Source organism: Rhagoletis zephyria, unplaced genomic scaffold (assembly GCF_001687245.7).
Source record: "Rhagoletis zephyria isolate East Lansing unplaced genomic scaffold, Rhagoletis_zephyria_1.1 Rzeph_scaffold_02231, whole genome shotgun sequence".
NCBI classification, from domain to species: domain Eukaryota; kingdom Metazoa; phylum Arthropoda; class Insecta; order Diptera; family Tephritidae; genus Rhagoletis; species Rhagoletis zephyria.
Window position 1 is genome coordinate 24,939 of NW_016159315.1, and position 24,357 is coordinate 49,295.

At 33.6% G+C, this 24,357-nt stretch overlaps 1 protein-coding gene across 1 annotated transcript in view; it reads left to right on the forward strand.

Moving 5' to 3' along the window:
• Positions 1-23,148, forward strand: part of LOC108366330 (glucose dehydrogenase [FAD, quinone]) — a 34,145-nt gene extending 10,997 nt beyond the window's left edge. Inside the window, exons 2-3 of the mRNA XM_017620697.1 lie at positions 20,591-20,841; positions 20,971-23,148. Of these exons, the coding sequence (XP_017476186.1) occupies positions 20,591-20,841; positions 20,971-22,343 (1,624 nt within the window). The 3' untranslated portion in view covers positions 22,344-23,148. The remainder of the gene's footprint in view (positions 1-20,590; positions 20,842-20,970) is intronic.
• Positions 23,149-24,357: the final 1,209 nt, after the last annotated feature.

The window sequence follows — 24,357 nt, forward strand, 5'->3', positions numbered from 1 at the left end:
ATTTTTGTAGTAACTCGGTAAAAATAATAAGAACCGTAATCGTACGCAAAAGCGAGCAGGAGTCACAACACGCATATACTTTAAATAAAATTTTAAGAGAAGAAAAAATTATGATTTTGAGAAAATCGAGTTATTTGTTTTTTCAACAAATTTCTTCCATTTCGTTAATTTTAAAGTTTTTTAAATTTTTAAATTTGCAAAGGAATAGCATGAAAAATACTAAGATCAAATAACGAAATGTTTATATAAATAATACTAAGTCTTCTTATTTTCTGGCAAAAAAATTCTTACGACTTTCGAGACGATTTAGCGGGCATCAAACCAATTGGAAAAAGTTCTCTTTTTAAACTAGTAACTATAAACAAATTTTCAAGAAAATAAAAAATGATGATTTTTGAGAAAATTTAGTCTTTTGATTTTTCCAAATCAATTTTCAAAACTTTTAAAATTTTCAACAATCAAAAACACTTCTACAATCAAAAAACGGAATTGAAAAATATGGATTTTTGAAAAATCTAGAAAGATTTGAAAAAAAAAGTGTCAGCGGGTTTCCTCGAAAATCACACTTTGCTCTTAAATTTTCAGGTGCTTATTTGCCCTAAAATCATGGAAAATCGTATTAAACTTTATTTCGAATTTTGAACTCTTTCACCCAGCATGAATTGAAATAGAATCAGCCTAATACCTCTACTATTAAGCTGAGATCACACGATTGTCGTAAATGCACCAATCTGGAACAATTTTTATTGTACTGTATTGGAGCCCAATATAAAAAATTGTCCTAATCAAATTCTCTACAGTCACATGGTTGCCTGTTTTTATACAATTTCGATTGCCGCAAGTTGGCGAAAAGCATTTTAGTGACAATAATTGCCCCAAACTTATCACACGATTGTTCAAGCATGCGCTTTTTGTTCTTTGTTTGTGTAACAAGTAATTTTTAAGCAAAAAATAAAACCGACTTCAATTCTCATAAAAAAAAATTTAAGATTATCGTTAAATTCTTCATGATCCAATGATCGGATTTAAACCGAATTAGTATGGGACCACCTGTGAGGTAACACCTTTCCTTTAAAAAAAAAGAATTAAAGAAATCGGTTAACGTGGTAACATACATAAAAATAAAAAATAAAAATAAATATTCCGACGAACTGATCACCTTCTCCTTTATGTGAAGTCGGTTAAAAATGGCGTATTCTTTAAAAAAATTGTACCTGCTTTGTATATTGTGGGTTCACTTTACGCATATTTGTTGTTTTTTGAAAGCAAAGAAGCATAAACTTGAGTCCAATGAAAACTGACGCATTTATTTAGAAGTTTGAATGGACTTTTTTTTTTATATTTCGACGATAACTACAACGTGCTATGTAGAGTTCAAGTTGCAAGAGTTTTCTTTTTAATTTTATTACGTAGAGGTTTTTTTATTAACTACAAGTAAAATTGGTACAAAATAATTATGTATTTTTAAATGAAATGTGTGAATTTATATAATTTATGTTTGGAATGAAACTTTATAATTATATTCACAGCTCGCAACAAAAGATAGCACCTTAACATTTTGATCACTTTTTCTCTGTTTGTTTAGTGTTAATTTTTTCCTATAAAACCATAGCTCTTTGTATAGCAAAAAGCACATAATTCCGAATTTCAAACTTTATACAAAAATTACAAACATTTCTTAAACTTTTCATCACAATTCAATGGTTTTTAATTTGGATTTCTAGAAAACAAAATTTGTTTTATGCAGTTTACAAAGTAATTTACATAGAAGAAAGTGCGTGATACTAAAATTATAAAAAATCGACAGGATTTTTTAGCAACTTCAAACTTAATGAGCTATAAAACTGAATAACAATTTTTTTTTTCTAGAAATCCAATTTAAAAACCGTGGGAATATTACTTGCAAATTTTCGAAATGGTAACCTTTGCCGCATAAATGCTGAGTTAATTTTTAATATTTAAAATAACTACTGCTACGTTTCACCAGTTCATTTAGGTGGTTATTTTATCAAATTTAATCAATGATATCTCACTTGGAAGGGGGGAAGCTCACTCGCATGCGAAGAATAGTCACGTTGTTCACATTTAATTATTTATCGCCGTTTTATTGCTTCACCTGTTTATGGCGTCATTCATCCCACCTGCTTGTAAACGTTCAAATTTAGAAATCTGCGGGTAGGTAAAATTTTACATATTTTTACATCACTATTTCGTACCACATGTTCGCTTCGTCTTCGTAAACGAAATCCACAGTTCGGATATAGTGAAGCAAGTGATGACAATCCAGAAATTTTAACTGAAGATAAAACTCAAAACAATATTCTCGGTGTTATATGCTGCAAACAGGAACGGTAACTTTTGTCTGTTCCATGCCATAGCGGAATTATATTTTCACACTGCCTTATTTGAAAAATTGCCTTCAAATTTGACTATAAGGCAGTCAAATGTCAGAAAAAAAAAACAACGGTAAAGCTGTTTTATTACTTCGCCTGTTTATTGCGCCATGGTTTCATGCAAACATTTAAAGGCTTTCCAGCAATGTTTTCAACATATTAAAAAGCATGCCGATAAAATTCATACAAAAGCGATATGTCCAATTTCCAGAGCAGTTATTAAAGACGACGCTTTCCCTATATTTTGTTAGACTTTTCATAAGTAAAAATACTTTGTGAATATTACTTTATTCATATGAATTATGTATATCACATTTTTTGTTTAATTATATTTTTGGAATAAACAAAGTTCTTTTTCCTTCCGTCAGTAAACTGTTTTTGTTACAAATAGTATAAATAAGCAATGGGAAATAAGCCAAAATTTGTTTTATTTCCAACCTTTGTTGGAAATAAAGTAAGACTCAGATTTTGATATTATTTCCCATTTGAAAGTGAAATAAAGCAAATTTTGCGTTTTTGCCGTTTGTGTTATTTCACCCCCCGCGACAATATAGTATCTAGTATGTATGTGTTTTCATAATAGTTTTTCTATTCAAACAGGTATTTTACTTACATCTTAAATAATTTTTTTTAGAATAAATTTTTCAGGATGACCGCACTACAAAAAAAAAAACAGCATCAATACCTAACGTTAACTAAATCGACATGCATAAACCATTTACGTGTTTAATTAGCGATGCATTTTCTATATCGTTGCATGGTTATGCACATTTTCCAATTTCAAAATTGTTTATGTTTTCTTCAAAGCTTCATGAGTTTTCGTGAAACTAATATTAAATTTTAATCAATATTTATAGACATACGCATTCATATAAGTTTTTATGCTTTAAAAATTAAATAAAGCATTAATTTGCAAACTAAAACAAGAAATATAAGCATCATGTGAAATTTCACACTTTTCACCTTTACGTTCACAAACAAGGCAAATACAAACAAACATACTAGTATTTATATATACAGAATTACATACATGTGTGTATGTATGCACTAGATACTTAGTAAACATAAATGCATGTTTTTCTGTCGAAAGCTTCACAATCCTTTTATGTAATATATTGTGGACGACGTAATATTTTAACATTTGAGCAAGAAATTAAGTAGGAGTATGGGTAACGCTCGTATCTACATACATAGGTATACATTTTGTGTAGCATAATACTTTTTTTTTGGATTCGAAAAATGGATACTGCGGGTTTTTTCAAAATACTCTTCTTTGCAATTTAAATTTTTTAATGCACAGAAGTAGTATATAAATTTATCAGTCTGTTCATGGAAACGCGTAATAAAAGTACATATAGATACATACATACAGCCTTTCTTTAACTATTTTTCTTTCGTTTATTTAATGTTTATTAATTTTTGATGAAAGTCTAGTTAATTATATAATACTTAACACCATATACATCCACATTTCAAACTTTTTAAAGAAATACAAAAAAACTCAAAAATGTTTACCGATAATTCTAGAAAAATTCCAGGTGTGCAGTTTTGTAGCATATTCAATTGTAACAATAATGAGCAAACTTCAAGAGGCTAAACATTCGCGTTGATTTTTGATAGTTTTTTTTGCCGAAATTGTTAAATTTTCTTCCATACAAAACAAATTATCGCACTTAGTAACTTTGTATGGAAGAAAATGCGTGACACCGTCGGCAAAAAAAAAATCAAAAATTAACGATATTTTTTAGACACTTCAAACTAGAAAATGGTCGCTGCGTAACTTTGTTGAATTTTTGTACAAAGTGAGAAATTTGGATTTACATGTAAAAAATAAAATTTTTTTAAATAGAAATACTGCAAAACGAATTTATGGGTCATACAAATATAGCTCGAAACAAATTGAAAAAAATTAAACTCGTTAGTTTAAAAAGGTTAAGAAGGTTATGATGAATAACGAAATTCAAGTGGAAATAAAAAGATAGAATACCCCATTTATTACTTACCNTTTTGTTGGTTTTTATACCCGAGCGCACTTATGCACAAGGGTATATTAATTTTGTTCACATAACGGTTGTTTGTAACAGCCAAAACGAATCGAGATAGATATAGACTAATGTATACATAAATGATCAGGATGAAAAAAGAAATCGATTAAGCCATGTCTGTCTGTCCGTCCGTCTGTCTGTCTGTCCGTGTACACGATAACTCGAGCAAAAATTGAGATATCTCAACGAAATTTGGTATGTGAGTTCCCATTAATCCAAGGTAGGTTGGTGTGGGCGAAATCGGGCTATAACCACGCCCACTTCCCATGTAACGGTAATTTCCAGAAATACGAAAACCGCGATATTTTAGTAACTACTGAAGATAATTCACTCAAAATGGATATTTACAATAATTTTCAGACGAAAAATAAGAATATTATAAATTTTTGGAAAATGGGCGTAGCCCCGCCCACTTATGGTTACATGTGTATATCTAGGTAACCGCTGCACCAATTTCTTCCAAACTTGGCACAGTTATTGGCCTTGGTACGGCATACCAAATGGCCGAAAATTTAAAAAATCGTACAATAACCACGCCCACATCCCATATAACGGTAATTTAGAGAAATAGAAAATCTTCGATAAATCAGTAAATTAAAAGCTAATTTATTCAAAATTGATGCTTGCAACAATTCTTTACCAAGAAATACCATTATGGTAAAATTTTGGAAAATGGGCGTGGCACCTCTCACTTATGATCACATATATGTATATCGGTAACCGTTCTACCAATTTGTACCAAACTCGGTACTTTTGTTGTGCTTGCCACATAAAAGCAAAATGATGAAAATTATTGAAATCGGACTAAAATTACGGCCGCTTTTCATCTAACGGTAAATTTCAGAAATGCTTGAAACTGCAATATTTCGAAATTTAAGGACGCTAATTTACTCAAAATTGATACAGCCCGGCTTACCATCTAGCGGTAGGTTTCGAAAAGGTGAAAAAACATATATTTAATACTTGCGTCGGCTCCGCCCGAACTTAGACTTTCTTACTTGTTTTGTTTAACCTATAATTATTTTATTGGAGTCATACAAACATGAAAGTTTTTTTTATTTCATACATACATTCACATTTTTATACATTCAGCAGGGTTGGGCACGCTGCACTAAATCGAGATTTTCATTACCACTAGGGCTTCAGTGGTAGTGCATTTCAAATTTCACTGCCACTGTATGGTTAGTGATAGTGCATTTCAAATTTCACTAGCACTACATAGTGATAGTGAAATAGAATTTTCACTATCACTATCTGGTGAGCGGTAAGCGAACGAAAGTTTCACCATCACTGACTAATTACATTAGTTTACAAATTTAGGAAAAGTTTGCGATCTGTGCAAATTTCTTAGTTAGCTAGTTAGTTAGTTAGTTCAAAAATGTATAACCACTAACCAGATAGTGGTAGTGAAATTTGCAATGCATTACCACTAAAGTGCATAGTGGTAGTGAAAACAATTTGGCACTACCACTAACCATATAGTGATAGTGAAATATTGTGCTTTCCATTGCTTTAAAACTAATCTTACTAACGTCCTAATGTCAATGAGCCGTGTAAAAAATTGTACATAGAATTTGCTTTGCTTGCGCCTCACTTTCACTTTTTTCTACAGGCTGAAAATTCTTTAGTGGTCCAACTTTTTTCGGGTATATCACCATTCTCGTCATGGAATGGCATATCTGCGACTGAATTTCTGTCATAAAAAAGTTTTCGTAAGAAAGTATCTACTGTCCGGAAGTGGCGTAAAGTCTTAGGACTCTCAATTTGTGTGTAATCAGCAAGCCAAACATGACACGTTGGAAGCGAAGGTTAGTCTAAAACTTAGCAAAATATGTGGTGCGAGATATTACATTATATTTAAACATAAATATGTACGTTGATAGGCAAGCGGCGACGAAAATAATCAACACAGGGTGCGATACTAGAGCGCCCTGTGAGAATTCGGTCAACAGCTATTATTTCAGCATACCTTGTAAATTCGCTATTATTTATCAGCACTATTAAGAAAATCCATTTCTATCATTTGATGTTTTAAAAGGCAAGTATTTAACCGCCAAACCTCCGAACGGAAGTCACTTCATAACTCGCATGACAATAGCTGCCGCCGACTATAAAACCAATATTTTGTTCAATAGGTTTGTCATTAGTCCATAGCTAAACAATGGCCGAGCAATATGCATTTTATTTTCATAGTTCAACAGTTTATTTACTCGCGGCTTAGCGACCTTGACTTACTTTCGTTTATATGAGAAATATTATGTAACTAAAAATGTCGCAACTTTCTATGTTTATTTTAACCACATACGTTTAAACATATGTACCTATGTACAACGTACATACACAAAATGCAAATACACGGTATTAAAAAGCAGGTAAAACTTAATTATCATCTCGAATGTAAAAATAACAACTTGAACTTGACTGACTGACAGCTGAACTACAGCCAACAACTTGTATTCTAGCGAACAAAAAATGCGTAGAAAACCCTTGAGTCATTCATCACTTGCTGTTAAGCTTTTAAAGCAGTAAAAGAAAACCGCTAACTAAGGAAAAAATGCAGGAGAAGCAGAGACCCCGCTTCTGCTGACGCAGCATTTTTTCCATGTTTTTTTTATTGTGGACAGCGGTTGACAGCAGGCTGGGTGAAATTTTGCTAATTTTTTGCAATCAATGTTTTTCCTTAAATTTGTTGATCGACTCTGCCGAGATACTGTTGTTATCGAACAGTGAAATGTGTAAACAAAAGACTTAAGAAACAAACTTGCTAAATGTGGGGCACTCACGCACAAGCGGGTACCTTAATTTGTATGTATTTTACACACACATGTAAATGCATACTTGCCCCTGCAGGAAACGGGGCTAGTTTGTAGCTAACTTATAACTACCTAGCAGGCCATTAGTTGTAACTTTTTATTACTTATTTCCTTCGGCTGTAACTAGCTACTTTTGAAGCGTGTTGGCCACAAAATAGTGAGAACTGGTTTCCTCTGCATTAGATGTCAACTAATTTGTAGATTTTTTTTCAATTTTTATTTATTTATTTATTTTAATAATTTTTATTTATTTATTTATTTTAATATCACATATTTATTTGCTTATTTGTTTACATGTTCTTTTGTAGGTGGTCCCATATTTGAATTCCATCAGACATAACATCAAAACAATCAGCCTTATCATGAATATCCGGTGAAAAATTTCCTTCAACGAAATGGTTCACTTTATCATGAATGTGGAACAATTTCGGGTGAACGACATTTCACATAGAAATTTTAAAGTTGGGATAACAGCTGTCAAAGCCATTAAATACAATTTCAATCTTGAGCATACGTACGAGTATCTCGTACATTTGTGAAAAGTTAGCAATTGTTTTGCGGTTATATCTGTGCGAGTGACAGTTATTTCATTGGTGAATACGGTATATGATAGTGTGAAAATGATTCGAAGGGAACTACTTCGCTTGGTGAATAAATATTTAACATATGTACAATAGGTGACCTACATGGGCGAAATGTGAACGAGTCCACACGAAATTAAAATTCATGATAAGGCTGAATAATGTAAAAATTTTGATCTTTATTTTATTTGTCCTGAATTCGAAAAAGCATCTGTGAAGTGCAGAAAAAAGTGTATCCAAAGTAATTTTTGTGTGAGGAAATTAAAATAGAATATTGCTTAAAGAAAACAAACTCCCGATAACGTCTGCATGACTCCTGCACGATTTTACAACTCACCTAAAGTTAGTATTACCATAGCTATTTAATCAAAAGTTGCGTATTTATTGGAATCCCGCAAAAAGGCTAACTATAAGTTGACTTTTTTTTTTTATCAATTGATAATTTTTCTCAGCAGGGGTGCTACCTGATCTGAAGTGTGACGCTGAGTGGTTTTCAATGTTAATTGCAACAACAACCTCAAAGCGCTACAGCAGCACAGCGACTGCTGATAGGCAAGCCAGTTGAGAAAACGAAACCAATGTTGAGTTTTGCGCAGCCACCAAAGTTGCAGACTAATTATGTAATATCTTTTGCAACGGGTTTATTTTTATAGTGGAATGCTTTGTGCTTTGTTGTTTGCATACATATTGGAAGCAAGTTTTCGAAGTTTTTCTTCGATATGTCGCCACTGAATATTTTATTTTATGCATTTGTTTACATATATTAATACTTATCATACATTCGGTCATATTTTTTTTTTGCTTTAATTGATTTCGAGCTTAATAAAAAACGCATAGCAAAGCGATTGTGAAATGCTTATTTAGATACATATGTATGTAAGTCAGTGTGCGTACTGTATTTGTTTTTTGTGGTAGATAGCCTTATAAATGGTGGTAGATTCGAAAACAATGTGGATTTACATAAAAGTAGGTATTAAAATGCTAAATCTTTAAGTTTATCTCGTATTTTATTACTCTACAAAAAATTAAGTACTTTAAAATACGTACATACATATAGTATTACTAATGTAAAAGAAAAACAAATACACATTTCATTGTCACATAGGTATNTTCAACGAAATGGTTCACTTTATCATGAATGTGGAACAATTTCGGGTGAACGACATTTCACATAGAAATTTTAAAGTTGGGATAACAGCTGTCAAAGCCATTAAATACAATTTCAATCTTGAGCATACGTACGAGTATCTCGTACATTTGTGAAAAGTTAGCAATTGTTTTGCGGTTATATCTGTGCGAGTGACAGTTATTTCATTGGTGAATACGGTATATGATAGTGTGAAAATGATTCGAAGGGAACTACTTCGCTTGGTGAATAAATATTTAACATATGTACAATAGGTGACCTACATGGGCGAAATGTGAACGAGTCCACACGAAATTAAAATTCATGATAAGGCTGAATAATGTAAAAATTTTGATCTTTATTTTATTTGTCCTGAATTCGAAAAAGCATCTGTGAAGTGCAGAAAAAAGTGTATCCAAAGTAATTTTTGTGTGAGGAAATTTAAATAGAATATTACTTAAAGAAAACAAACTCCCGATAAAGTCTGCATGACTCCTGCACGATTTTACAACTCACCTAAACTTAGTATTACCATAGCTATTTAATGAAAAGTTGCGTATTTATTGGAATCCCGCAAAAAGGCTAACTATAAGTTGTTTTTTTTTTTTTATCAATTGATAATTTTTCTCAGCAGGGGTGCTACCTGATCTGAAGTGTGACGCTGAGTGGTTTTCAATGTTAATTGCAACAACAACCTCAAAGCGCTACAGCAGCACAGCGACTGCTGATAGGCAAGCCAGTTGAGAAAACGAAACCAATGTTGAGTTTTGCGCAGCCACCAAAGTTGCAGACTAATTATGTAATATCTTTTGCAACGGGTTTATTTTTATAGTGGAATGCTTTGTGCTTTGTTGTTTGCATACATATTGGAAGCAAGTTTTCGAAGTTTTTCTTCGATATGTCGCCACTGAATATTTTATTTTATGCATTTGTTTACATATATTAATACTTATCATACATTCGGTCATATTTTTTTTTTGCTTTAATTGATTTCGAGCTTAATAAAAAACGCATAGCAAAGCGATTGTGAAATGCTTATTTAGATACATATGTATGTAAGTCAGTGTGCGTACTGTATTTGTTTTTTGTGGTAGATAGCCTTATAAATGGTGGTAGATTCGAAAACAATGTGGATTTACATAAAAGTAGGTATTAAAATGCTAAATCTTTAAGTTTATCTCGTATTTTATTACTCTACAAAAAATTAAGTACTTTAAAATACATACATACATATAGTATTACTAATGTAAAAGAAAAACAAATACACATTTCATTGTCACATAGGTATGCTAAAAACAATGAGCTTTCTCCGAAACTATCTTCCTCCGGTAATGGCTTTGGTGGGCTTTTATGTTCTCCTGAAACGTATTTTTTTATTAATATATGTTTCATTAATACTGTACGTACAGNTCCGGTAATGGCTTTGGTGGGCTTTTATGTTCTCCTGAAACGTATTTTTTATTAATATATGTTTCATTAATACTGTACATAGCTTAATAAATTTACCATATCACAAATTTTTCCATTTTCTACATTGCCGCCTAAAGCTATTGTGGCATATTCATAGGCGAAATAAAGTCGACTCTTAAACTAGTTGCAGCTGTTTTGACAGATATTCTATTGAAACTTATGTCAAAAAGCTGTCACTAACTTTAGAATCGACTTTATTTTGACTAGGAATATGCCCCATTGATTTCGGAGCCGAATTACACCAATTAACTTACCCTTGCACTTAGCAAATTAGCCATGTGTTGAAACGTAAAATTAAATGAAAANTCTTAAACTAGTTGCAGCTGTTTTGACAGATATTCTATTGAAACTTATGTTACTAACTTTAGAGTCGACTTTATTTTGCACCAATTAACTTACCCTTGCACTTCGCAAATTAGCCATGTGTTGAAACGTAATAGATGTACTTGCACNTCTATTGAAACTTATGTCAAAAAGCTGTCACTAACTTTAGAATCGACTTTATTTTGACTAGGAATATGCCCCATTGATTTCGGAGCCGAATTACACCAATTAACTTACCCTTGCACTTAGCAAATTAGCCATGTGTTGAAACGTAAAATTAAATGAAAATTGGAAAATTAAATGAAAAAATTAGAGCAAATTTCGCATTCACAATTGTCCAATTCACACTAACACTTAAAATTAACAGAACATTAGGGATGGCAAAATCATCTATTNTTCACACTAACACTTAAAATTAACAGAACATTAGGGATGGCAAAATCATCCACTTTGTAAAATGACCAAAATTGTAAAATGTGGTAGATTTTAAGCTTACGGTGGCAGATCTGGTAGAAATGCAATTTAGCAAAAAAGGTGGTAGATCTACCACAAAAGTGGTAAAGTCCGCACACTGATGTAAGTTCGTACTGAATAGTGTTGAGTTTTTTCGCTGCTAAACTGATTTATACCATTCAAGTTGTTTGTTATTAGTCGCTGCATTTGTCAAAGTGCTTGCCGTACTAACGATTTAATTTTATTTATCAAACAACATGTGTTTACCTACATAAAATTTTTTAATGTGCGACAATTTCGCAATTCTGCTTTGTAATAAATTGCTAAATATAAATTTTATATACCACACACACTTACTTATCATTGTTGGCTCTAATTGCAGTTCCGTCTTTTAAGACTTCAAATATTCGATAGCTCAAGTCATTTTTATGAGGTTGTATGGCATTTTTTTTTCGAATGTGCCCGTCATTGACGTTTGAAATTTAACTTCATGCTCACAGCTCTGTGTATCTCAAAGTCCAGTTGCATAATTTTTCACCTGCGATATTTTAGTGAACGGGATAGATACCTCTGTATTATTAATTAAACATATACATTTTTTATGTATTCAAGCTTTCCTAAATAACGACGACCACAGCCTTAGCCATAGCCACTTAAATATGTAGATTCAAAGCTTACGGCTGTGATTAAGTAAGTGTGTCTCAAAGATAATATTTGTCCCAAATGTTCACTCTTCCTTATGGGCAATTATCTAAAATTGTAGAAATCTTTATGTTCTTTTCTATTGCCCTTACCTACAAAAACAAAATGTGCTGAAAATACAAAAAAAAAAAACTAAAATTTGTTTTATCAAAATGCATCTACTGTTGCGGTCAAAAGTGTTNACATGTGTTTACCTACATAAAATTTTTTAATGTGCGACAATTTCGCAATTTTGCTTTGTAATAAATTGCTAAATATAAATTTTATATACCACACACACTTACTTATCATTGTTGGCTCTAATTGCAGTTCCGTCTTTTGAGACTTCAAATATTCGATAGCTCAAGTCATTTTTATGAGGTTGTATGGCATTTTTTTTTTTCGAATGTGCCCGTCATTGACGTTTGAAATTTAACTTCATGCTCACAGCTCTGTGTATCTCAAAGTCCAGTTTGTTTGATATTTTATAATAGTATANCTCAAGTCATTTTTATGAGGTTGTATGGCATTTTTTTTTCGAATGTGCCCGTCATTGACGTTTGAAATTTAACTTCATGCTCACAGCTCTGTGTATCTCAAAGTCCAGTTGCATAATTTTTCACCTGCGATATTTTAGTGAACGGGATAGATACCTCTGTATTATTAATTAAACATATACATTTTTTATGTATTCAAGCTTTCCTAAATAACGACGACCACAGCCTTAGCCATAGCCACTTAAATATGTAGATTCAAAGCTTACGGCTGTGATTAAGTAAGTGTGTCTCAAAGATAATATTTGTCCCAAATGTTCACTCTTCCTTATGGGCAATTATCTAAAATTGTAGAAATCTTTATGTTCTTTTCTATTGCCCTTACCTACAAAAACAAAATGTGCTGAAAATACAAAAAAAAAAAACTAAAATTTGTTTTATCAAAATGCATCTACTGTTGCGGTCAAAAGTGTTTGAATGGTGTTTCGTTTTTAATATTTACAATGTTTTTCAAGCTAAAATTTGTTTGATATTTTATAATAGTATGATTCATGCTTTAACAAAAACCATATAAATCACATTGTCGAACTTTAAACAGAATTTAAAAAAAATTCCACAAATTTTTATCTAAATTTCGAGCTTTTCAACCAGAATTTTTATACATTTTTTGGGTATGCAGTTAACAGGCTTATACAATTTTAGTAAAATAAATGTAAGTATTGAGCTGCTAAAAAGTCGCACTGATTTTTAATAATTTTTTTTTGTTGGCGGCGTTTTGCACTCTTTTCCGTATAAACATGAATTTCTTGAGGAATATGCGCAAGACCGTTTGCGAAAAAAATAAAAAAGTCAACGCCAGTTTTCCCAAATTACGCTATTTATATGAAAAAAAAAAAAACGCAAAAGTCGTCAGCAAACAAAAAATATTAAAAATCAATGCTCAAACTTGCACTCCTTTTACTAAAATTTTATAAGCCAGTTAACTGCATGCCTGAAAAAAATAATAAAAATCTGGCTAAAAGTTCGAAATTTATATAAAAATTTGTGGAATCTTTTTAATTCTTTATTTATATGGTTTTTGTTAAAACGTGAACCATATTTTTATAAAAAAATATCAAACAAATTTTGAAAAACATTGTAAATAAAAAAAACGAAACACCATACATCCACTTTTGACCGCCTTGCTTTAGCCTTAAGTAGGTATGTAAATGATAATCATGAACGTGATTGAAATTGTAGACCTCTGGCGGCCATTCTCTTCCTTCTGCCTTCTTCTGTTTTCTAAATTTGGAGTTACATATAGCCCAAATTTTTAATTTTATCAGAGAGGATTTTCACTTCATTTCGCTAACTGCCTTGAATAAATAACTTAAAGTCGAGTGAAACATAATAGGCACACGATATTTTTCTCATTTTTGTTTAATGTTTATTTTTTACATAAAATACAGCTCATTACCTGGCAAAAATCATATAACTAAGTAAAAGTTTCAAACATTGGAGAAAAATTAAAAAATTCAACAAAATCTTACAACAAGAACAAACTTTTAATTAGGAAGGTTTAGAAAAAATATATGTATGCAGTTTTATAGCCCATTAAATTCTAGCTTAGTTTAAAGTATAGTATTTTACCCTCCTACGCTGCATGCATGTCGTAGAAAATAGAAATATGTAGATCTAATTGGGCGCCCACAAATGTGTTCGCAGTTTTTGTTGAAGTTTGCACTTTATCCTCTTTTTTTCATAGTTGTATTAATAGTTACATATTTTAGTACTTTATTCGTCGAAAGTGTGCAATTTTTCAGTGCAGCCGGCCTCTACGAAGCCTCTACGAGCCTCTAAAAAGCAGAAAAATTACTTTTTCTGAAATGGGAATATGGGAATCCAAAAAAAAAAGGATAAATACGAGCGTTAGGCATACGGAAGAATTATATATTATTGTTTACGAGAAATGAGACAAAATGGCGATACCATGCGCTCAATGAATCCTGATTATGAAATCTTAAATCGCTACCAACCAACACTTGATAACTGGAACAACAAGGTGAAACAGATGAGACGATAAACTTATTTTAGGTTTCAGACTGCTGAGAAGATTTCACTTTTTGAAGTAAAACTTCTTCGCGTTCGGTTGGATGTAAATGCAAATACCCATGAAACGAAAAAGGGACAGAATCGTTGGGTAGTAATTCCAAACTAACATGAAACGTAAAGGCAGCAGAAGGTAGGGACGTGGCGGACGTGGTTGCATATGACTAAGATTAAGATTAACATTATGCTTAAGATTACGATTAATTTTAAGGTTAGATGAAAATTAGGATCAAGATTAATACGAAGACCTTATAAAATTATTATATTTTGTGACAGTGGGACATCCCTCACAGATTTACAAGAATCTAATTAATATAAGTACTTGGAGTAGTGGATATTAGGAAAATTCGAAAAAAATGGCGTATTAATTAGTTAGGAAAGATTCGAACACCTCTTTCCAAGAAAGAACACGATAGGTATATCAAGGGCCTCATTTGAATAATTTTTAAGACAGCAACAAAAACAAAGAGTAGGTACCCGTGTTTAACTGATAGCGACAGCCGGCGTACGGCACTGATCTAACTTCATCTCACATGTGAACTCATTACCTCAACGTCAGCTAAGCATTTCAAAATTGTTCGTCGGCTGCGTGCAGTTAATCGCTGTTTTTCGAGCTGTCTCGCAAGTTTAAACATATTTTTGTTATCACTTTCAACTTTTAAAAATGTACTTCCGTTTCATTTTCACACGAAAACTGTTTTTATGGTGGTTGCTTTATTTATGTTATCGAATGAAGATAAGTATTTAAGTATTACTTCGTTATTCAGTTCAAGATATTTTTTTTTAATTTATTTGGTTTTTGCATTAGTTAAATAGTTAAATATTATTTTTTTCTTCTATATTGTACATAGTAATCTAAATAAGGTTTTTAAACTAAGTAAGTAGAAATTACTTTTTCTATGGGACTTTGCTATGTAAAATCAAGACCGACCATAACTCAAATTGGGAATATTTGTATATTAGTTAGTTGAGAAGAAATACATACATATACGGCTTAATTAGCCAATGAAAACACTTTCGTCCTGTGGAACAGAGGATTGTTGATCCCGCTGTATGTTTGCTATTATTTTCTATCAAAAATTTGTTTAATTAATTTGAAAAAAGTCACAACTTCTAATAAATAATATATATTTAGTATATGTATTTCTTCTCAACTACCTAATATACAAATATTCCAAATTCGTGAGTTATGGTCGGTCTTGATTTTACATAGCAAAGTCCCATAGAAAAAGTAATTTCTAGTTTAAAATCCTTATTTAGATTACTATGTAATAAAGAAGAAAAAAGTAATATTTAACTATTTAACTAAATGCAAAAAATAAAAAATAAAAAATAAAATATCCAGTTCAACAAACCAAATAGTAAATGGAGTACATAAATACTTACATTCATTCGATAATAAATAAATAAAGCAACCACCATAAAAAGAGTTTTCGTGTGAAAATTAAACGGAAGTACATTTTTAAAAGTTGAAAGTGACAACAAAAATTGTTTAAACTTGCGAGACAGTTCGAAAAACAGCGATTAACTGCACGCAGCCGACGAAAAATTTTGAAATGCTTAGCTGACGTTGAGTTAATGAGTTCAAATTTGAGATGAAGTTAGATCAGTGACGTACGCCGGCTGTCGCTATCAGTTAAACACAGGTAACCTACCGTTTGTTATTGCTGCTGTCTCTTCGTAAAGTACGGTTGAACCTTTTTACTGCACGCAAAGACACAATGAAATCGGCAGCAAATATTTTCAGTTATACCTTTTTGTTACATTCGCTTTTGGCTTGAAACCGTTTAATTAAATATTTTCGTGCGCAATTTCAAATGATTATATGTTTTATTACTACTTAGGTTTTAGTCAGCAGTTAAGCCAGTTAAGTGGACAGGTTGGCACTTGGAATGAGACATAATTGAAAATTGGTTGACGGGTTTGGTAATAGCTTTACGCTTTGCTAATATGTATGTAGATGAATGCCCTGCCCCCAGTGTCATTCACAGTTATTTAGCAAGGTCGCGTGGAAATTTAGCTATTATACATATATGTACTTATTTAATATGATTTACAAACTAAGTTATTATAATATATGGTTACTTAGTTTTCTAACATTAGAGGGGTTAAGGTCGCTTCGTTGAATTTAACGCCAAAACTTAAGTAATAATTTTTAATCAAAAGAACTTAAATGATTTATTAAAGTATGTTTAGTAGGAATGGTAATACCGGGATCCCGGGGTCTCGGGATCTCGGTCTTTTTTACACCCCGAAAATCCCTGGATTATTTTCATAGAATCCTGGGATTATCGGACTCTGTAATTTACACTGGCGGCAATAAAAGAAACGCCTTATGCTGAACAGTTTAGGCTATATTTTTTTTGTTTATTTAATATTCAATCCCTTTTTTATAAATGTGTAGCTCATTATACATATATAAATACCTTGCGACGGGTAATTTTACTCAAAAAATAATCAATATATTGACGAAACCAAGGGCCAAATATAGTAAAATTGCGTTCCGATTTGTTCTCTCCAACATCAGGATTTTTTAAAAGAACTTTGAAATTGAAAAGATATGAGTAATTCAAAAAATGATTTTAAAAATTTAGTGCAATGTTCATATTTAGAAAACCAGTGTGGGTATTATATTAAAAAGAAAATTCTGTAGAGTTAAAACAAGAGATCGAAAATAACCGTCACCAAGTGTCTTGTATGGTGTTTACCACTGACACAAACACTCATCTCTCAAGCAAAGAGTGTTTCTCACCGTGGAATATTACTCTGTGCGACCTTTTTGTGTCTTCCGTTGTGGGTTATTTATCAACTGCTAAAATTTCCCTTAGGTAAAGACACTTTGGCAGGGACTTTTAAAGTATCTTAATTTGTGGGTTATTGTAAATCTGAAAAATATAAGTGGGCGTACATAAGTGGAAGATTAAATATTTTGTTGCATAAGGGATGGATAGGTATTGAAAATGCCCTTTTATAATTTTATTCTTGCAAATCCTTGAAATTTGGCAATTCTTATTTTTGAAAAAAAAAAATATGCTAAATAGATTAAAGGGGCATTCTCAACCCCTATTTGTCCTTGTGTGTGGACCCGTATTTTTGTTCTACATTGCACTGAATTTATTAAATAAGTTCTGGAATTAATCATATCTTTGAAATTACAAAGTTCTTTTATTAAAAATCATGCAGCTAATTATATGTAATATGAGGTAGACTTTTATAAAAAAATAATTTAATATTGCATAACCAAAAGAAATATAGACAAAACTGGTCGAAATAAGGCGCTTCTTTTATTTCTGCCACTAGTATTATGAACTTCTTTAAACCAGAAAATACATTTTTTTTTTACTAAACTTTATTTTGCATCGAACTTTTTTCGTCTACCATAAAGTTCCTTTTTATGCTCTTGTCGCACCGAATGCTGTGTTTCGATATAACAATAGCAGCTATCCGGCTATTTTCCAAGCAGGGACTCAAGTAATAGAAAACTTGTGGCATCTGAATCATGGCCGTCACTGACCTTACTACTTAGGTAGCTCTAAAGTCCCACATAATTACATCAAAACTTCCTGTGCCGTATCAAAGCTTCCTCAGCCACCAGGCATTGATAACCACGGTTGCCATTTCCAATTTATTTTTCGGACCAAAAAAATTACCCAAATGGTAAAAAATTGACCAATTTTTATTGCATGGGGAAATTGAGTGGAGTTTATTCCTCTTTGTCAAGAAAATATGCCAATTCAGTTTTTATAACGATTTTTTTTTATTGCATCCAAAGTGCATTACAATTGCATATTATTAACATTATATTATTTAAAGTTTTAATTTATAATTTTTTTCTCAATTTCGTTTTTATTAATGCTAAATAAAAAAATTTGCACTTTACTGCTGCGGAACTGTGAGGCAGACTAAAAATGTTATGAACTAAGTCACACAGTTCTCCAAAGACCGCTTCCCCAATCAATTTTTAATGAAAATTACTTCTAAAAACGTTCTATATTGGTACAGTTTTTGAAGTTACCTTCACTCAGCCTCAATTTGCGGAATTGAAATTCGATTATGTCTGCATCATTTACCAATGCTGGAAATTGGTCGAGTAGCGGCAAAATTGATACATCAGTGTCAGAAAGTACTTTATGTGGGGTAATAATTTCAAGATGTTTAATATCTTTTCGATCAATTAACTAGAAAAAAAATTGAAAACGCAAAACTAATGCATGAAGTTAAAGGGTAATAATAACCTAACCAAAGGCTTGTGAAATCGACCATTTTAAAAAGAATTGGACCAAACGAAAAGAAATAGACCAAATTTGGTCCATTTGGACCAAAACGGCAACTGTGTTGATGACCTGTGTTAAAATGTCAAATAGGCATCCACATAGACGGCACAGTAATACCGACGATTAATAGTCCGAAATTTTTACGGGCCACCTTTAATGGCTTGGTTTACTCCTCCGCGCTCAAAACTGGAATTGTAATTAACTTAACAAGGCAATTGGCCGGTCCGTGCTAAGGTTGTCTGTACCAGTTTGGTCCCCCTCTGGACATCAGCGGAACGCCTTCTGATATCGTTTGTACATCACCTTCATAGCGACTACTAACAATCGCAGACGAAAGGTGTTAGTAAGAGTAGCCTGGAGATACCGGCGTAGCTCTGGCGCAACTAAAGTGTTAATACTATAGCAGGTTGAATTTCCCGATGCAACCAGCAAATCTCTGGCTTTTAAAATCCGCACATACCACACACAATAACTCTTCACTTGTCGCCAATCACCCAATTCGCTAAAACCCCTTTATTTTTAATCCAATCACGTTGAAACAGCAGGTTTAGTGCGCCTAGCGTTAGTTGAGCTAGACGCCAACGAGTGATAGATTAGACGATATAGGCAGGGAAAATAGTGAAAATATCACAAACGTACATTAACTTTATAGAGTTCCAGAGAAGAACGTTAGATTTGACAGTGCACCACTGCATCCATTTCTTTTACCACTGGTATAGAACAAGTAGGTTTTACAATGCACCATGGAAATAATGTGGGTGTCTTTAGTAAGTACAGAGCTGGAAGATTGGTGTGAAGTTTGGAAGGGATTTCATTGGAGGAAAAGGATAAAGAGTATTTACATATCAATGCATCTGTCCCCAGATAAGACTTCTTCTAAAAATACGTCTTTGAATTCCTAGGCTCGTAGACCACTCAGAAATTTCGACACTTTACAAAACACTATCAGGTTTTTATAATTTAATAGCTAAAGTCGTCATTTAAAATGTGCCGCACAATATATTAAGAACAATAATATTAATAATATTTTCATTTTTTTTTATAGGATATAAAATTTAAATATTATTAGTCTGTAAGGATATGTATTTCCATTGACTGAATAAACATAAACATAAATTAAAAAAATTTCCGAAGAATTAAGCGTACTATGTTTTGAGGCTCACTGATCTCGAGTTCTGTATCACATTCAAACTTTTTCGGTTGACAACTGTCAAACAAACTGTAATTTTCAGTTGAGTAACAAAATACTATATTTGTTTAGCAAAACTTTATTTATTATATACGAGGGTACATACCTTAAATGAACTTATGATCAAATTATGAAATAATAACAGTAATTATATTTATAAATTAAAAATAGTTGGGGCCGTCAACTATATGTTCAGCCCAAACAACTATGATCCAGGCCTCAACAGTTTTTCTTCAAGATTTTATTTTTTATTTTATACGAAATTCGTCATTTCCAAAACTTCAGTTTTCTCATTCCAACTACCAAATTTCCAGAAAATTCAATCATTTTTTTTTAATCTGAGACGCCATATTGGATTTTGCATTTTAGATTTTCAAAAACTAGTTTCAAATTTGTAATGAGCGAACTTATGAATTTCTGAATACCAAATTGTTCAGCAGATATTATTGAATATACTAATCAGTTTTAAGTTCGTTTGAAATTTCTAAATAAGAATAAGCAGCTTTATTCCGGTTAATTTATCACAGCTTTAAAATATGCCGTTTTCGCGTAAAACATGGCTTCCCCTATATTAGAAAAACAAGGTGGAACTAAATTTCAGTTATTCTTTTTCCATTAGATTGCATTAAAATTTCGCATTTTTTCTCTTCTCCTTTCAGCACCCAACCGCAGGACACGGCTTGTCAGGCAATGAAAGATCGCCGCTGCTGTTGGACGCGTGGCAAAGTCATAGGCGGCAGCTCAGTGCTCAATACTATGCTCTATATACGTGGAAATCGACGCGACTTCGATCAGTGGGCATCTTTTGGCAATCCTGGTTGGGCATATGAGGATATATTGCCCTACTTCCGCAAGTCGGAGGATCAGCGCAATCCATATCTGGCGCGTAATAAACGCTATCATGGCACAGGTGAGTTAAAACCTCGGAATACGAGCCACAAGATTACATTAATAATGACCACATTNACAGGTGAGTTAAAACCTCGGAATACGAGCCACAAGATTACATTAATAATCACCACACTTTTTCTATCACTAGGCGGACTTTGGACAGTGCAGGACTCGCCCTATAATACGCCACTCGGACCAGCGTTCCTGCAGGCCGGCGAGGAGATAGGCTACGACATTGTGGATGTAAATGGTGAACAACAGACTGGATTCGCTTTTTATCAATTCAACATGCGACGCGGCTCGCGTGCTTCCGCTGCTAAGAGTTTTCTGCGGCCGGCGCGTCTGCGAAAGAACTTGGATGTGGCGCTTTTCGCACATGTTACCAAAGTATTGACGCATCCGGAAACTAAACGTGCCATCGGTGTACAATTTATACGGGATGGGCGCTTGCAAACCGTTTACGCCACCCGCGAAGTCATACTCTCCGCCGGCGCGCTCAGCTCACCGCATTTAATGATGCTATCGGGCATTGGACCGGCCGATGAGCTGCAACGCGTAGGCATACCATTGGTGCAGCACCTGTATGGTGTGGGGCAAAATCTGCAAGATCACATTGCTGTGGGTGGTATTGCATTCCTCATTGATTACCCAATTTCGATTGTGATGAAGCGAATGGTTAACATTAACACGGCTTTGCGCTATGCTATCACCGAAGATGGGCCGCTCACGTCCAGTGTTGGTTTGGAGGCTGTTGCTTTCATCAACACAAAGTATGCTAATGCCAGCGACGACTGGCCCGATATCAGTTTCATGATGACCTCAGCGTCGGTTATGTCTGACGGCGGTTCGCAGGTTAAGACCGCGCATGGTTTAACGGACGAATTCTACAATGAAGTCTTTAGCGAAGTGAATGATCGCGACGTTTTCGGCATTTTCCCCATGATGCTGCGCCCAAAGAGTCGGGGCTTTATTAAACTGGCCTCGAAAAATCCGCTGCGCTATCCACTGATTTACCACAACTACCTCACACATCCAGACGATGTGAACGTTTTACGCGAGGGCGTTAAGACAGCGGTCGCTATGGGCGAGACGCAAGCATTGAAACGCTTTGGCTCGCGGTTTTGGAGCAAACCTCTGCCGAACTGCAAGCATCTGCCACAATTCACCGACGAGTATTGGGACTGCGCCATACGCCAGTACACGATGACCATCTACCACATGTCGGGCACTGCCAAAATGGGTCCACCCAATGATCCATGGGCCGTTGTTGATCCGCAACTGAGGGTATATGGTGTACCAGGGCTGCGTGTAATCGATGCCAGCATTATGCCCACCATCACCAATGGCAACATACATGCGCCGGTGATAATGATCGCCGAGAAGGGCGCAGATATGATAAAAGAGCTGTGGCTTAGCAGTACACAGTGGCGTGCGAAGCGAAAGGCGAGGTCCGAGGTGAACCCTATTTGCAATATAACCGAAGCGCTGGGGAGTACAGCGAAAAAGAGTGAAGAAAAATGAAAGTTGAGGGCAAAAACTGAAAAAAAAGTAAATGGATACAACTTCAAAGCGCTGTATTTATGCAGGTACTGAAGGAATTGGATTGGATTGGTTATTTGGCAGCGGTATCGTAACGTTGGGGGGTGTGAAGTATGTATGAAAGGCGATCAGTTTACTTCGATAATCCAACCGCAGCTTATTATTAAATCCAGCATGCTGAGTGTACATACACTTAATCCTCAAAAGCTTCAATTTAGTCACTAGTTAGTTAATTACATCATAATTTTAAATGACATAAATTGTACAAGATTTTTCACCAACTAATTTAATTGCCTGTATTTTCAATCTTGCTTTGTTCTTAGTCACAACTTTTTATTTTAACTTTAAATAATTTATATTATTTGCGAATTAAGTACACACATAATTTTAGTTAGTGGCGATTCAACAAAGATTACTTGGTAAGTCATTTTATGCATTGTACATATCGAGTCACAATTTCGATACCTATAAGATAATGTGCTTTTAAGCCTAGTTTATAGATTAATAAATGAAACGTTTTGGAAGTAGCATGTTTCTTTTTCATTTATTTGTCGTCATTTTCTAACAAATGATGATTTGCTACTCATGAAGTACCTAGACCTTCCATTTCTATTTTAAAATCTGAAATTGACTTGTGGCTGGAATTGACGGCTGTGGATGGTTTGAAATCAAATAATATTTGGCTAAATAGTTAGGGCCGAAAAAGCACACAGAATGTGCTCCAACATCTCTCTCTCCAGATTGCGGCAAGTTAGATAGCTAGAGACTTATTTAATTAAAATTCTCGAAACCACCACGATCCTTTTCTCTTCAGCAGGTCGCACAGTGGAAGAGCTCCATAAAAAATGTAGCAAAAGGTAGTGAATGTGCTCCGATTTTGCTATAAATAAATATGAAAAGTGGTTGAACTTAGCGGACTGCCACGACCACTATACGAGGGGGTCGGCTATGGTAGATTGCACTCGATTTCTATGAAATTCGATTTGTAACTTAGGTCTGAAAGATGGGGAAAATCGGTGTACTGCCACGCCCACCAGCCATCCGAATTCTGGATTCTAATGTGGCAAGGACCCGTAACGATCCTCCGAAATAGCACTACTTTGATGCAATATCTATTTTTGCATTAAAACCCCGAGATATATAACAAATTGTGTGGATTGGCGATCAGCCACGCCCCCCTCCCACCATAATAGTGGGCGGGAGGGGCAAAATTTATCCGATTTCAGAGAAATGCACATAAGGTACACATCGATTTTAATAAAATTCCATTCCCACCAACTAATGTAAGCAAAAATTATTTCTTATTAAGAAACGAAATTACTGACCTACATAAATCTTTTATAAACAGCATCTTTTTCAATTAAAAAAGTTGCCGGATTGAAAATAGCCAGTGAAGGGTACCGACGTACCTTGACGAAAGAACACGCGATGAGACTATAGAGGATTTAGCACCCATAAAGTGTTTAAAAAATTCGAACCGCAATTTACGATTTGGAATGTGTAGCGTAGACATCGTTTGTTTAAGTTAATAAAAACATTCTGGGAAATTGTAAGTAATGTAAATATTCCGAAATCGAAAACGACATTCTAGAGAGCTTATGTCATTAAAGTGCACTATCTCCACAGTCATATTGACAAATTCCCTGAGGATCTTGGATCCTACAGCGAAGAACAAGGCGGCCGGTTTCACCAGGATCAAGGCCGATGTGATCCTCATATGATGACTGACTGCTGCTGAGGTATATACCTATATATATAATTGCATTTTTTATTAAACGCCGTTTGTCTAGAACGGGCGAATCACTACACAATTGCAAGAGCATTTGATGATTCCATACAACTATTGGGTACTGATTTCGGCGAAAATTGTTTTAATGTCACTTACGCAGAGCCAATATATCGAGCCTTAATCGCCAAAAAAACGCAAGGGAATTTTTTTTCTAAATTTTCTTTTTGATGCAGAATTGCATTTAGATGCTCTAGAGGCATTTCTGCA